The 16776-nt window shown below is 38.2% G+C and overlaps 1 protein-coding gene across 1 annotated transcript in view; it reads left to right on the top strand.

Moving 5' to 3' along the window:
• ascc3 (activating signal cointegrator 1 complex subunit 3) overlaps nucleotides 1-16776 on the top strand; it is a 116266-nt gene that overhangs the window by 99069 nt on the left and 421 nt on the right. Inside the window, 5 exon segments of the mRNA XM_088998470.1 lie at nucleotides 3632-3856; nucleotides 6907-7058; nucleotides 8614-8764; nucleotides 12296-12502; nucleotides 16334-16509. Coding sequence (XP_088854596.1) covers nucleotides 3632-3856; nucleotides 6907-7058; nucleotides 8614-8764; nucleotides 12296-12502; nucleotides 16334-16509 — 911 coding nt within the window.

Genomic DNA, 16776 nt, shown 5'->3' with positions numbered 1-16776 from the left:
ATGGAAGAATTTGTGGCCCGCATGCATCCTTGATAGGAACTTTGAAGGATTTTATCCTCATGACTCTGTTGTTTTGGATGACATTGTTTACATTGGACAGAACATGGGACGCGAAGTGGATGCAGATGACATCGAGGAGCTTGTTGCTGACCATAATGAGGTCCTCAACACACATGATTTGTTTTGCTAAGTGGAATGATGTGCCGGCTTTTATTGAACAGTTCCATCCAGAAAAGACTGGCTATGAGAATCATCAACATGATGAATGATAATGTCATGCCTCAGTTTCGTAAGACCTTACAAGTCAGAAAGCAACAGGTGTCAATTAACCCTTTACTGCCTGAATTATGTTCTAATTAGAAGAAAAAAAAATCTGTTCAGTTTTTATGGTCACTGATGGATATAATAACATACTAGTAGCTTCCTTTTTTATTATTTTTCAATAATGTAGAAAATTTGAGCCTAAGAAAATGTGTTCCTAATTTGGCCCAATCATCATGAAAGGCCTATGTTGAGAGGGTGCCTTTTTTTGGAACATATGTCAAGTGCAACTTCAAAGACTAGACTTTTACCCATATGACATATTTTATTAAAATAATAAAATACATAAAATATTTACATAAAATACATACATAATTTACATAAAATATTGACATAAAATGTTTACATAAAAATACATAGTTCCTTTACAGATAAAGAAAACTAGCTAATAACCATTGAATAATGCAAAGCAGTTCTTGTGATGATTCAAACAAAGATTTACCTTTCATTTTTTTGCTGTAAATATTAGTTTTCACCGAGCATGTGCCATGCTTGCACCTGTTGCAGTTCTTTGCAATATATGGAACATGAGCTATGTTGTCAAACCGAATACTGTGTCATCAGCGGGAAAAGAACCTCAATGTCTTTTAGCTGTGGTTCAGCTGAACAATCGATTGAGCCTCACTGTGCCACAACACCAGATTTTTCTTGTTGCCAAATGTTGGAGTAAGGGGATAGATGTAAACCAATTATCAAAATACAATCGATGATTGTTTCCTGGTTGGATGTTTTGAGCCAAATGGAGCACAACATTTGAGGTCACTTTCAGATCGGGAACCTTGGAGTCACTGACTGGATCTATCGTTCCTGTATATGGAATGCATACATGTAGCCATCATAACCTGCCAGCACAAACAACTTGAACCCCCAGTTCATTGGTTTATTTGGTAGATACTGCTTGAGTGTAAATCTACCTTCATAGAGTACAATTTGTTCATCAATTGACAAACGCTGTGACTTGGGTAATTCTTGAAACTTTTATCATTGGCCTTACTTTGTGCAAGGGATCATAATTTGGGCTTCCCCGAGTTCCTTGTTTTGTGTTGTCTGCTATATGCAAGTTCCTTTTTAAAATTTCGAAGCAATCCCTTGACATACAGTACATTCTGCAGCATAATCAGTTAGTGGAGATAGCTTTCAAGCCCAAAGCATCCGAGTGTTCGGTCATTTTGAGATTGAGAAACAATATATCAATCCCAGCCACTTCTCAAGCTCTTCCATGGCGAGACACAGGGGTTTATTGATGTTATTTTGCATTGCATAGAATTTCGACTGTTCAACAATAATAACCATCATTTTTTCCTCAAAAATCCTTTGAAAATATTTGAATAGTGATAGAAGTTCATCAATGCAACAGTCACGACTGTGTCCGATGCCAAAATGTCTTCATCAACATGGTCATCTATTTCATTCTCATCAGGATCTGGAAAGATATACAGTACATTGGTATTTTAGAAAAAACATATGGGCACAGCAACATTCAAAAAAGCAAAAACTATACCAAACTAACCATTTGATCTCAATGCTCTGATCTTACCGCGAAATGGGCATCTCTTTCCTCACATTACATCACAAACAGAATTTCAGTCCTTTCAGATGCTTTATCTTCAAGTCAAAGTACCATATTTGAGAATGTGAAATGCACTATTTTGTCCACTAGGTGGCAACAAAACCTTACATAACACAAGTGGAAATGCAACCTATTATGTTCTTCAAAACAATCATTTCTACATTTTCTGTTTACAAATTCTTTCTCTCAGATGATTTTACTTGACATGCCAATCTAATGTCCTCAAGGCCTTCAGAAGTAATTTTGCTGTCTTTGATTTGCCCCAAATAAAATATAGACTTTTAGCTTTTCCTGTATTTTTTTTTCACAGAAACTTGTAAGTGTTGTACCTGCTCCTACCATGTTTCACGGTCTTTTGGAAATAGGAAGTGTTAAATTTGTACCAGACATTATGATGAAAATGTTTTAAGTTTTCTAATTTCTGTTTAGGATATAACAAAAAAACATATGGACCTCCGTTTCAATAATTATATTGAGAATGCAAAGCTATGAGGTACAGCTATTAGTGTAAAACGCACCATTCACTTACAATTATTCGCATCGGGTACCCAGTCAGGATCAACAATATCATCATGAAACTAGCGTTAGCACACCGAATGTTCCATCTTTTAGACACCACTTATTTTTAATATTTCTTGGTAAATAAAAATAAAAGTTGGATTGGATTGGATTGGATTGGATTTGCCTTTATTAGTCTCGCAGTGGAGAAATTAGTTAAATTAGAAGTTAGCGTGAGTTTATGCATTTCAGTATCAAGGTAAACCTCTTCTGAATAGCTAATAAAATCGTCACAACATATACTTACGTGATATTTGATCCGTGACGAGAAGTAGAAGGAGCTTTGAAGATGCAGGAGCGCACGTTGTGTTGAGCAAGAAGGAGATGGTGTCACTGACGCTCTTAAAGGCATAGCCTGTGTTAAAGGGACATGTAACTTGTGCTGCATCAGTTCCAATCGAAACTTGAACTGATACCTTTAATTTTTTAGATCTATAAGCACTTATCTTTAGTGTACCAAATATGACCCCATCGACTGTAAAGGGTTAAGAGCCATCAACGACCATCACAAAGGTAAATAGTGACTTTATTATCCAGTGCAGTGTATTTCTTTCATTATAATACAATAGCACATTTATTATACATAGAATAAGGTATGTTGTGTGTAGTTTTAAGGCTTATTTAGTTGAAAATTATATTTTATGGAGACCTGGGAACGGATTATTCTCATTTTAATGGGTTCCTATGGGAATTTTTGTTTGGTATACACACTTTTCGCCTTACACACTCTGTCTGGGAACCAATTAAGTTCGTAAGCCAAGGTCTCACTGTATAGGTCCTAAACTACCAGTAAGACTTTAGTTTGTTGTCGAAGTTTCTTGGATAAGAAGCGGAAGGTCTGACACCTTCAAAGAAGCACAGATGACGGCTGAAGAAACCTTTTCATCGATGGACCACTCCTGTACGACTGAGAGCTTACACAGACGCATTGAGCTTTGCATGTGTATCAAAAGTGTTTTCTGTTGTATTTTCTAGTGTGTTGGCCTGTTTCTTTTGGAAAAAAATATTTCTCAGCAACATTTATTCTTAACAAACAATACAATGACCTTTGGGATTCGTGGAAATTCACAACAGATCTTGTCACGTGTTGGTATTCTCCATTAGGAATATATAAGAGGCTGCTTGAATTTCAAAAAAGAAAAAAAAACTGCCTTATTTGATCTGTGTTCATGTTTGACACAGGATGCAGAGGAGTATGCCGAGCTCCCTGTGAGACACAATGAAGACCAACTCAACAGCAGCCTGGCTCAGCAGCTTCCCCTGAAGGTCAACCCTCACTCCTACGACAGCGCCCACACTAAAACTCATTTACTGCTTCAGGCTTACTTCAGCCATGCCCAATTACCGTGCAGTGACTACTCAACTGATACCAAGACCGTTCTGGACAATGCCATTCGAATCTGTCAGGTATGTTATGGCGAGTCCTATATACAACACATATACAGTAAAGTCTCGTTATATCGATATCGGTTATATCGATAGTACTGCTTATTACGATACTATTTCTATGAACGCAAGGAGACAATTTACATGCCGCAGGATCGTATGTATAAAGTTATAATCTTATTAAATTGATTCAGGCTGATCAATAACGCACACATTTTACTGAGTGTTGAATATTTGCAATTGATTGGCACGTACAGAATGTTATTTTTTTTCCATCAGAGTTCATGAAAGGTCGCAAAAGTATTCCCAAACAGTTTAGACTTGCTTTCTGCTGTCTTTCACAGAAGTATATTGATGCTAACGTTAGCATGGGGCTTGTCAAAGTGCCAATAATATTTGACTGTTTCAGTCATGGTATTGTTTTATTGCAAATTAGAATCACAGCAGAACCTTTTCTCTCCACAAAGTTGAATCCTTCGGTCCATTCAACCTGAAGTGTACGATACTCATCATTTTTTTTTTAACTCGTCAGGCTTATTTAAAAGGGGCCTGTTTCGACATCAACGGCCACCTAGGTCAGTATCCTCCGATCAAAATTGCTCTTTGACCGTTAATAGCCCCCTTAGGTCAGTATCATCCAACCAAAATTGTGCTTTCAGCTAACCTAGGTCAGTATCATCCAATAGAAATTGCGCTTTCCGCCAACTGCCGCCAAAACAAGAAATGAACAGCGAAAAGTGAGAATATGTATTTAGTTTTATCGGCGAGCCAGATGCAATCATCAAAAGAGCCATATATGGCTCGTGAGTCAAGACATTCATCAACTGTACGCTGTCTACAATTTTCTCAACTGAACTGTATCTGCCGTGTACATTTTCAATCATGTGATCGGTACATCTTGGATAATATTTCGATCAATTTGGTTCTTGCTTCAAAATTGCAGGTGTTTTCTTTGCTCAGTCTGAAGACGTTTTTTTTTTTTTCTCTTGTTTCTTGACAAATTCCAGCCTAGCCTTCTTATTAGCCCTGATAAAGGGTGGTTTGTATCTTTCAGTTTAGCTTCTGTACTCCTGTTCAGTGTGACCTTGTCTCCAGAGCTTTGCACTTGTTTTCGCTAATTTTGCTGAGTATGTTTTATACAGCTCTCAAAAATTGATATACCAGGCGCAACTTCTTGAATGCCATTCCTTTTGTGCTGCTTAATGTTCTGAATTATCTTCCACGTGCGTTTTCCATTTTCTCTCAGCTTCACAATGGTCTGAGTGTAAATGTAGTAGTACATAAGGTTTGAGGAAATATGATGGGTATTTAGAGGGCAGAAGACAGAGGGGTTGATGTGCTGCCAGAGCTTGATGTGGCTGGTTTCTATACATTGGAGCTGTTCCAATAATTTGCTCAGTAGTCGAGCCAAGGAATCTGAGGATAATTCGCGGCATTCTGTCGATCAGTGGCTACAAAGGGGATTTAGTGAATGATTCAATGTGTGACTATAATAAGCCGGTGGAGTCCAGGATTATACTAAGGCTGTATACTTGTCGGGATTGGCCAGACTAGTGAGTATAGATATGGGGATTTGTTTCTGTCTCCACTTGGGATTGGCTCTACAGCCCCTTTCTGTTTTCTGATGATTCAGATCTTTTTTTTCATCTGTATCACACTAATGTTACAGATCATTAAACCAAGTAGGAAATAATCAAAAACTCAAACAAATAGTAAAATGAGTTTCAACATGATGAGTTATTTATTTTGGGAGAGCTAATTAGTGAAATCCAATCCTCTCCAAACAACACTGGACTCTTCTGGAGAGACCTTCAATGTGCATTGATCAAAATCCTATTGAAGATCTTTTGAAGAAACAGAAACCTGCCATCTGATGAAAGAAAGTACTGTACCATGAAAATTAGGAACAGTTGGAGCTGTTTCTCAGGAGCTCACAAAACACCTGCTGAGGCTGCAAGTGTCATTCAAAGTTACAAAAATAATGTCATTAAAGGAAAAAAAGGACTCAATCAGCCAATCAGAAGCAGGCTTCTGATTGGCTGCCGTGCCGAGTATGCAAATTTCACTGCAGGTAGCCTATGTCTGTGTGCTCGGCAACGGTACACGTGTATTGTTTGCGCGTGAAGGCAAGGGCGTCAGTGAGGAGTTTGGATGGAGCTTCAATGAAAACTTATTAAAAAAAGACGCAATCTTGATGAATCACAGTGCATATGTTATTTTAATCTATTTCCATTTCCTCCTCCAAGTATCTGCGAAATAGTATGTAAACGCCATATTCCTTGAGACAAATTTATTAACTGATCAGGGATATTTTTCACATTTGAAAGACAGTTAATAAATTGGGTTCTTACTGTGCTATGAGGTTTGTACACACTACATTTAAAGGACAACCGGCACAATTTTTTTGTGTTTCCCACTGACATCAGAAAAACGTTTTATAGCATCTAAAATACCCAAAACAGGCAGGCTGATATTTTTAGTTAAATGAAAAACACCAATAAAAATGACTTCAAAATGAATCCGGAAATGGCCAGTTTCAGAAGGTCCCACCCCCTTGTTCGTGACGTCACGCCAAGACGTCTTGCCTTGCTCGAGAATCAAAACAATGGCTTCAGATTCGGAGAAGATGTTTTCTTGTTACCCATCCAGTTATGAATATGATTCAAATAGTTATGAAGAGGAAAACATAAATGTTTGCAATTGATTCAAGGAGTCCTCCCATATCAATTCGAGACGTCAATGACAGCAATGTAGCACCCAGAAAATGCAGAAGATTGCGCCCAAGCTCTGTTGGAAATGGAGCCTATACCCCTGGTATAGGCTGTTTTTTGGGGGGGCTATTGAACGGCATTTCAAAAGCAATATCAGATTTATATTGGTTAAATGTATTTAAATGTCTTCATTATTACCTGTCAGGGGGTATGCAATTCCCCATCCTCTCCATGACATGTGAGATGAGAAGGTGAGAAGATGAGAGAGAGTGTGAGAGTACAAAGATCAACCTGGACTTGGAAAATGAATAAATATTTTACCCATATGTTATATGATGACCTCCTGTCTTGTCTACTCAGGCTTTGCTTGATGTAGCAGCAAATGAAGGCTGGCTTGTTACATCTTTAAGTATCTGCAACCTGGTGCAGATGATTGTGCAAGGCCGCTGGTTGCATGATTCTTCACTACTGACTCTGCCACATGTGGAGCATCAAGACCTCTACTTGTTCAGGTAATCGTTGACAGCACCGGAGTATTCTGAAAATTAACCAACATTTTTGACTGTTAAATGAAATATTTGTATTTTGTTACCGACAGAATGATACGTGAAAAGAAATACAACAGAGTTGACTGTTATTATTTCAGATCATTTTGTCATCTAAATTTCAATATTAAATATTTTAAATCAATTCAAATCAATTAAAATGTATTTCTGATTGAACCTTTACTTCCCAACATACTCCACATCTACCAATAATATTGTGCACCTGTCTTACAAGAGTTGGGGTAAAAATGTAACGTGTATACACACACACACAAACAGTGACACACACATGAAAATACCATGTAAGGTCAACACAAATGCTGCACTGCACTTTTGTTACAAGTAATAATCAATACAACCTAGATGTTTTCATTATTGTCTCCAGTCGAGTAAAGTGAACTTACATTTTCAAACAAGTGTTCTTGTAGATAGATATTCTTTCTCTGCTTCGAATATCTCTTTCAAATGTGAATAAATGAACAATTTGTTCACAGAAACAGTAAGAAATTGCATGACCTCTCACAAGCTGAGAAAAATATCATTTTCAACCTAGACTGAAAGGAATTCAAACATTGTTTTCATTTGAAAATGTAAGCAGGAGCACAACCGAAAGAGCTTTTAACTCATTCACTGTCAAAAGATATGGAAAAATGTGTCCACTCCAGTGCCAGGGTTTTTGTCATTTTCACTTAAATTGCAGGACCCACATAATATTGATTTTAATACTACATAAACATTCAAGTCAGTGTAAGAAACCTTAGATTCTCTTCTTTCATCAGAAAAACAGAGTTAATTCCTACGTTATATGGGTCTGGAGTTATCTGAGCTTGAAACGGGGGTGACTGTACAAAATGCAATACGTACTGTACATATTGATTTATATAGTGCTTTAACAACAGCTAAAGCTATAACAAAGCGCTAACATGGACAAAAGGCAAATGCTACCCCCTCGTGTAAGGGAAAAACATTGCCAGAGGTCTGATCAGTGCTTTATTGGCATCCCTCACAAGAAAAACCAAAACCCGAACAAATTCGTGAACGGCGCTCCACACCACACTTTTTAATTCCCGAATAGATTTGGGGATGGCTACGAATGAGTTCAACACTAATGTTGAGTTCGTATTATTAATTTAGCCGTCACTGCACTATTGCATAACACCGGAGGAGACTGAAGGACGGTTACAAAAGTTTTCGGGCAATGAGACAATCACTGCTCAATCTCTTCATTTTATGGATACAGTACATCTACTTAGGATGACATCACGTCATTAATGGGTGTCACAAATGCGCCCTAATTGAACAGGCAATAACCATAATGGTTTTTCAACTGTGGAGAAGAGATTTCATTGAATTATGTTTTTTAAGTTGTTTTTTTAATGAGTTGCCTAACACCAATGGTTTTACCAGCTTTATTATCAATTGTGCTGCTGAATGAGGCCTTTGTCTTTAAAACCTGACCCTTGTGTGACGACTTATGTGAATTTGTCTTGTAATGTTGATCATTCTGATTCATGAAATTTAGGAAATGGTCCAACAGGAAAGAGAAGGAAAACACAGGATGCTACAATGGCCCAATTGAAGGACTTCCTGAGTTGATAGCTACCTGCAGTGGAAAAGAAAGCATTTTTACAGCAATTATTGGCCAGGAGTTCCCTTCAAGTCATGTTACACAGGTAAAGATTGTTTCCAACCATAACTTATAATGTATCTATAAATACCCTCATTAAAATATTTTTATTGGTATTAAAACCACATGTCTAATCTGAGACCTGGTTAAAAAGGAAGTGAATGCCGCATCAAAACTAAGATGAATTCAACAACATATCCACGGAACTACATCATCAGAATCATCTTTATTGCCAAGTATGTAGGACAAACACAAGGAATTTGTCTCCGGTAGAACATGCTGCACTAATATCATTATGAGAAGAATTCAGGCACTATACAGTTCTATTTGGGTTACTGTTTGGAGAGTTAATGGCTTGGGGGAAGAAGCTGTTCAAATGTCTGCTGGATTTGGTGCGCATGGATCGGTAGCGCCTGCCTGAGGGGAGAAGCTGGAATAGGTGGTGGGCAGGATGCGGAGGGTCCAGTAGGATTTTCCACGCCCTTCTTCCTTCAAGTCATAAAAACATTTTATACTCAATTTTTTCAAGACTGATTCCACTGATGTTTGCCAAAATGACAAATCACCTTCATCTTTTATGATTGACAAACAGTTTATTTTTCTGTCAAATCTTATCAGAATCTAACCAAAATGTTCAGTCATAAATGTGCATTCAAATATAGAAGTTGAATTTCTATTGCATATTTCACTATCAAAATCTCATTGAACATGTTCAGACTCTTTGTCAAATTACATCATGGCAGGTGGTAACTTGCAGCGTTTTCTTTGCTACAAGCAAAGCTTCCACCCATCTTCAGAATGTCTACATGGTCCAAAGTACCACAGAGTTCAAGTCATTCAATTGATGACTTTAGTCATTTTTCTGTACATGGGAACGCAAATTAAAGTAAACAACTTAATACAGTGTTTTTATTGTAAGTACTTGAACATTTTAACTCATTCACTGCCAGATATATGCAAAAATGTGTCCACTCTAATGCCAGGGTTTTTGTCATTTTCACTCAAATTCCAGGATCCACAAAATGTTGAGTTTTAGGACAGTGTTAAAACCTTAGATTCTCTTTCATTAGAAAAAAAGGTCATTTCTAGCTTACTTGCTTCTGGAGTAACATGAGGTGCAAGTGTGTGCGGCTGTACAAAAGGCAAATGATGCCCCCTCAAGGAACCAAAAAAAATGATTGCCAGAGGTCTCACCAGCGCTTTATCGGCACCGCCCACAAGAAAAACCCAAATTCGGGAATGACGTTCCACGTCATATTTTAAATTCCTGAATAAATTTGGGAATGGCAGTGAATGAGTTAAATAGTTATCATACCAGTCAGGACTGTGAATCTCACTTTTGCGCACGCATACACACTATTAGCAATGACATGCCATGAGCAGCCTTGCCATTGTGATCCAGGGTCCCTCCAGGATCTCCAATTACAGCACCACTGATTGCTGCAGTAATGAGAGCGACCGAGGCTCGGCTCCTTCACCCAATCAGTAGGCCTGCTTTCATCCTTCACCACCTTTTACTCCACTCGTCGGCCCTTGCCCTCCCGCGGTAGGGTGGCCTTGCTAATTAAATAATTCGATGTGCAGCAGTGTCCCTGTCTGGTATGCACAGAGAGAGTAATCCTCACATAAATAGTCTGCCTGGTGAATGGGAAAGGGTTTCTCCCCCCCCCAAACTCCCAGAACACACATCTGCACATATACATATTTCTTTCTACCGCGTGTAAAGATTTGGACTTAATTCTCCGTTAACACATAGGCGGCATGTTCATGAGCATTGTTTATTTCAATTACTCACGTTTTAATTAGATAATGTAAATGCAATTGATTTTCTGAGTGGTTGCATTAGTTTGACATGTTTTTATTTTAATTGCAAAATGACAGGGTGCAATCTATTGATGGGCTTTAATCTACGATTCTCTTGAAAAAAAATGTGTGTTGTTTATTTACTGGTATATTTGAATTAAAATGCCAATGCACGTTATTTCTTTGTAGGTTTTATTTTACAAAGTATGAAACATCCATCCATCCATTTTCTGTACCGCTTATTCCTCATTAGGGTCGCGCAGGGTGCTGGAGCCTATCTCAGCAGTCTTCGGGCATGAGAAGTATGAAACATGAAACTATTTATTTCTTTATTTCTTTATTTTGTATGTCTGTTTGTTATTATAAAATGTGACAATATTCAAATGATCACTTCTTGAACATTGAACAAATGTGCCAGCTCTGGCGGGTTATTTTTAGAACAGGCATGTGGCAAGAGGTCCTTAGCAATGGCCTGGTGACCAACAGCGCCATGTCGATAACGCCTGCATGTTCAACAGATTGTGCAATGTTGGGGACAAGCAGTGAGTTTTTTTTTTTTTTTTTTTTTTTTTTTGTATGCATACTGAGACGTTTGTAAAGGATTAGGGAATACTATTTTATTTGTGAATTGTCGACAAGTTGGACTACAATGCCTTTGTCATCTCCGTGGTGGTGGTTTGATACACATCATGCCAACACTTGTGTCCTGTATTGATGAGATTAAATCAAAACGAATTGACTTACAAAAACGGAAGTGGTGGCTCTGAAATTTTAGGGGAAGCTCAGCAACTGCATTCAATATGTGCTTTGTGTGAAATAGAAAACCAAAAGTGAAACGAGTGAAGAAGTGGTTCGGAAAATGAATAAATTAACTTGCCATTATTGATAAAAACACGTTTTTACATCCCCATGTTTACTTATGAAAATTATATGAGCAGCAAAGTTATGTAAGGCAGATATATTTGGGAATTATTGAGCCCTGCCCAATGCTTCGGTGTTTTGCTGTGCTTCAGGGGATTTTTAGAATTCAAATTAAGCCCTGACTGGTTGAGTGAGATACATAAGGCAGAGTATTCAAAAAAGATGCAGAACATGGGCAAAAACTCCAAGCAGATATTCACAAAAAAGGGGCACTTTGTCTGCATTCATGGAGGATTCAGAATGTCGAAAAATATGATTTAGTTATTTTTTTATTATAAAACCTTTATTCGTATCACAATGTAGACAGTCCCAATTCACAGGAGCAAAGTTATGAAAGGAAAAAGTAGAATAACACATATGAGCTGCGGTAAAGCCAGCCACTTTCATGAACGGCACCGTCTTGAAGTCAAAATAACAAAATAATACACCAAAGACACAGACAGTCATTTATTCTTAACCTGTTTCTTCATTCTCTTTGTTGTATGAAGCAGTTGTCAATGAAAGATTTGAGAACTATTTAGTCTTTTTAAAGTAAAATTTTCAGTAACGGACCAAAGCCGGTACAGTTCTCTTCCATTTTCTGTGCAATGTGCTTGCTGACAAGAGCGATGTTTTACTGAATATTTTTGTTTCCTCTCAGCATTGGACATTTAATTATCGAGCTGCTGTTTTGCTGTCCTTGCCCGATGTTTTACTTCAACTACATTTTGACAGATTGGTTATTTTACAGTCATCATCTTTGGTCACAATGAGGTGCTCCTAGAGGCGCCACACTTCTGAAGAGATGGCAGCACCCCTTGTTGAGAAACATTAACACTGTTATCCTGACCTTTTTTTCCTCTCCTGTGGCAAGATGTGGACCTTTCTCAGCCATCTTCCAGTGCTGGAGGTCGCATTGAGTGTCAAGGGGTGGTGGGAGAAGAGCCAGCAACAAACAGAGCGCCATGTGCCTTCTGCAGGAGCGAACCTCAGGGATGCCAGCATCTGGTTGGATGTCCATGCTGACCAGGAGTATGTTTTGCAAGTGTCACTGAAACGCATCAACCAAGGCCAGCAGAGGGTCAGTATTGAGTGGATATTTTAAACGGAGACACTACAAACCCAAAATGTCCCTTGCTTGGAGGCTATATGATGTTGAAACACATTTCCAAATAAAAAAAAAAACCTGCCTAAGATCCCAGGTTAGCCCAGTAAGTGCCAAGATTTGTGACATAAGAAAAAATAATTGTGATAAAGAGAAAATTATCATGCTAAGCTGCAAGGCATCAACAGTGAGAATGTAGCAGAATGAAATGCAAAGGCTTGAATTTCCCTTATTTGCAAGGTCATTTCCTATATGACAAAAAACGGAGAGTGTTCACCATGCAAGGATAAATGGGCATGATGCTATGTTGACAGGTTAGAATTGTCGAGTTTACCATTAAGTACTGTCGTTGAATGAATAAACCATTTTGTAATCTATCAATAATCACTAAAGTAATTTCGATATTAATCCTAATCAAAATAATTGTCATTATTGATTTATTTTTCCTGTATTCAGCCACCAAGCTTTTAGCGCCACAGTCAGAGCTAGAACATGACGTTACTGCCGCAATGATACAGTGATACTGTCCTTTTGTTTGAAGCTTAGCCTCAACTCATCTCAGCACACATGTTGACGTGGTGGCAGAATAGTTTATGCTCTGTCCTGTCTAACCAAAAAGCCTTTGTCCAGAAGGCATTTGGTGACTCCGTGTGAGCAGCTGAAAATTTCAGTCCCACTTTAAGGTGTCAATTTCAGAGCAAGGACTTCTTTTCTGGTCAGAATCCTTTTACTTTATGACATTGTAAACCTTGCTCCACGTTCACCAGAGGCACTCGATTACCAGCAGTTCGTCTTAATGGCAGATTTCATCCGGTGTTGTTACTGAACTTTATCATGGAGGAGGAGGGTGACTTCAGAATTCTTCAACTTCGCATCAAATTAGTTGAGACGTAGACACGGTTTGGTGTTCCAACAAAATCATCTGATGTCCAAATACAAACTGTAAAATCTAATTTGATCTTGTCGATGAAAAGGTTTATTCAGCCGTCAGCTGTACTTCTTTGAAGGTTTCGGACGTTTCGCCTCTAATCTAAGAAACTTCGTCAGCAAACTAAAGTATTACTGGTAGTTTACTACCACTGGTACTACTACTTTACTTTACTACTTACTGGTAGTCTTCTTTTCCTTTCGGCTTTCCCCTTGAAGGGGTCGCCACAGCAAATCAGTGTCCTCCATCTTTAGAGGTTTGATCCGCATGTTTGTTTTGGCCAAGCTTTTACGTCGGATGCCCTTCCTGACACAACCCTCTGTATTTATCCGGGCTTGGGACCAGCACAAGACGACATATGTCCCTTTGTGGCTACAGAACAAGCAACTCGCTCAGTAAAAGGCTCCCAAACACAAAATGGTAATCGACACAGCAACATTCCAAAAAGCAAAAACTATACTCAAGGTAATCAATACCTGCTTTTTTTATATATCACTACTGTCCAGACATGGCCGTGCCGAACTCTGCTATGATAGGTCCCTGCTCTCAGGTTGGGGGGAGCAGAGGACTACTCCCTGCAGCTCCTCTGATTGTTCATATTGTTCTGACTAACGACTGGCCTGATTGCCCCGCTTCCACCGGTATCACCCCATCAGTATTACTCATCCTATGTTGCCTAAGCAGGCTATTGTATGAACGATCCAAATTGAACCTCACCCCACCGTATCGGTTTAATGAAGGATTTAGTTGTTTTATGAAAATCGCTTCTTTTACTCCCCTTTCAAACCATCTTTGTTCTTCGCTAAGATTTTAACCTCATTGTCGTTAAATGAGTGGTTGCTAGCTTTTAGGTGCATATGTACTGCCGATTGAGGCCCACTAGTATTATCCCTGCGATGTTGATATTTTATTGAGAATTTGTTTAGTCTCCCCAATGTACTGTTCTTTACAATTTTCATTCTTACAATGTATTGAATAAACTACATTACTTTGTTTTCATTTGGCAGCCTATCTTTTGGATGCACTAATTTTTGCCTTAAAGTGTTTATCGGTTTGAAACAAGTAGGAATTTTGTTTTGCCAAAGGACTCTTTGTAGTTTTTCAGAAACTCCTGCAATGTAAGGTTATATATATATATATATATATATATATATATATATATATATATATATATATATATATATATATATATATATATATATATATATATATATATATATATATATATATATATATATATATATATATATATATATATATATAGATATATAGATATAGATAGATAGATAGATAGATAGAGATAGATAGATATATATATATAGAGATAGATAGATATATCACATCACTACCAGTAAGTAGTAAATTTACCTTTTTGTATCTTCAGAATTTTTGGTTTCATTCCCTATTATTTCCTTCTGACATTTGTTAAATGACCACTTAGGGTACCCACAGTTTGTGAGTGCTCTCCTGATATGTTTTGACTCCTTTTTTCTACCTTCAACGCTTGTTGGTATTAGTTTAGCCCTATGCTGGAGGGTTCTGATAACTCCTAGTGTGTGTTGTAAAGGGTGGTTAGAATCAAAAAGTAAGTATTGGTCAGTGTGCGTAGCTTTCCTAAAGACTTCTGTTTTTAGCGCTCTGTCCTCTTTTATAATTACTTTACGATCCAAAAAGGCTAGTTGGTTCTCTTTAATGTCCTCACGAGTAAATTTAATGTTGATGTCTACCGAGTTGAGGTGATCTGTGAAGGATTGAATTTCTTGTTTTTTAATTATGACTTAGTGGGGCCATCAGGCCAGTCGTTAGTCAGAACAATAGGAACAATCAGTGGAGCTGCATGGAGTAGTCCTCTGCTCCCCCCAACCTGAGAGCAGGGACCTAAAATGCACTCAGTATAAAATATAATCTTATGACATTTTATTTGAGGATTTCATCATGTTCTGTACGGAAACTATCCAAAACACTTTACTTCGGATGGGAATCAAAAAACAGTCTTTGTTGAGAGCCAGTTCCAAGAGCTTCAATTCATTCGTATTGTTTGTCCTTTATGTAGACCTGAGGCCAGCAACCCAAAATGGTGAAAAAGCCATATGGAGAAAAGAAAAACAAGAACAAAAACAAATGTCTCCGTAGCAGCAACAAATAAGAAGCCAACACACTCTCTCTGTATCAATGTCAGCTGTACAGTATTAGCCTACTACCAAAATAACTAAATTGGCACAATGAACCTTCCTGATTACCGTAAACATTGTTCCCCCTGCAGTGCATCCTGTGTAGCATAACATTTTTTGACAAAGCTCTATTTTTCGATCAACCAGCCTCCTGCGATTGAACCGTGACCACATACGCACACATTTACACTCATATGCCAGAATAAGCAACAGCTATATCAGCGGCTAAGATACACGTGTCATCAGACGCACTTTTTCAGCGTGTTAACTTTTATAGCTGACGGTGGACATGAAAGGCTGTTTCTTCTTACAACAGCCATGCCTCCGCCCTTGTGTCACGGGCTATGATGCAAATCTTCATTGACGAAAATTTTTATTTGATTTATTTGTAATGTGTTCACCATATTTTTACAGCATTGGAAAATGAGAAAAATGTTTATCCTACAGAAACCACATTCAAACCTAAAATATATTTGGATTCCTCTGTCTTTTTCTTTTTTATAGTTTAAGGGGGCCACTGGGTGGTGATAAATAGACAAAGACGGCTCCGGAGTCCCCTATTGCCCACCCCATTGTAGAAGATTCCCTTATCAATTCCACTCCCGACAAATGGCATCACTACCCGCGTTGTGTAGCATTGTTATTTACTAGCATGACCTGGAAGAAACATGATGTTTAATGTGCCATGGTTTGTTTATATTCCAATAGAGGAAACAGGACAGTAAGGCTCAGGCTCCACGGTTTCCCAAGGTGAAAGATGAAGGCTGGTTCCTTATCATTGGAGAGGTCGATCACAAAGCTCTGCTGGCCGTCAAGCGAGTTGGATATGTGCGCAACCACACAACAGTGTCTGTGGCCTTCTACACACCAGAGAAGACTGGAAAGTAAGGGTCTATCCTGGTAACATGATTAAAATCCTTCAAGAACTCAAGATCTCGTGGTTCACAAACTAAGATGTGAGTTCGATTCGGTGCTGTTGGTGCAGACTTCCATCTTGAATTTGAGGTTGTTTACATCCAAATCGGTCAATTGAAGTTCCTCTTTTTCGTTTTATTTCACATATATCGTGGTGGTGTTTATAGCCCAAAAATGTGACATTTGTGTCAATATCCCAATATTTATGGACCAGATTATGGGATAAATGACACAGT

Source organism: Hippocampus bargibanti, linkage group LG06, assembly GCF_051943395.1.
Source record: "Hippocampus bargibanti isolate YZ-2025 linkage group LG06, ASM5194339v1, whole genome shotgun sequence".
NCBI lineage: Eukaryota > Metazoa > Chordata > Actinopteri > Syngnathiformes > Syngnathidae > Hippocampus > Hippocampus bargibanti.
Note: the sequence above shows the minus strand (reverse complement) of the source record. Positions and strands in the feature narration are given on the sequence as shown.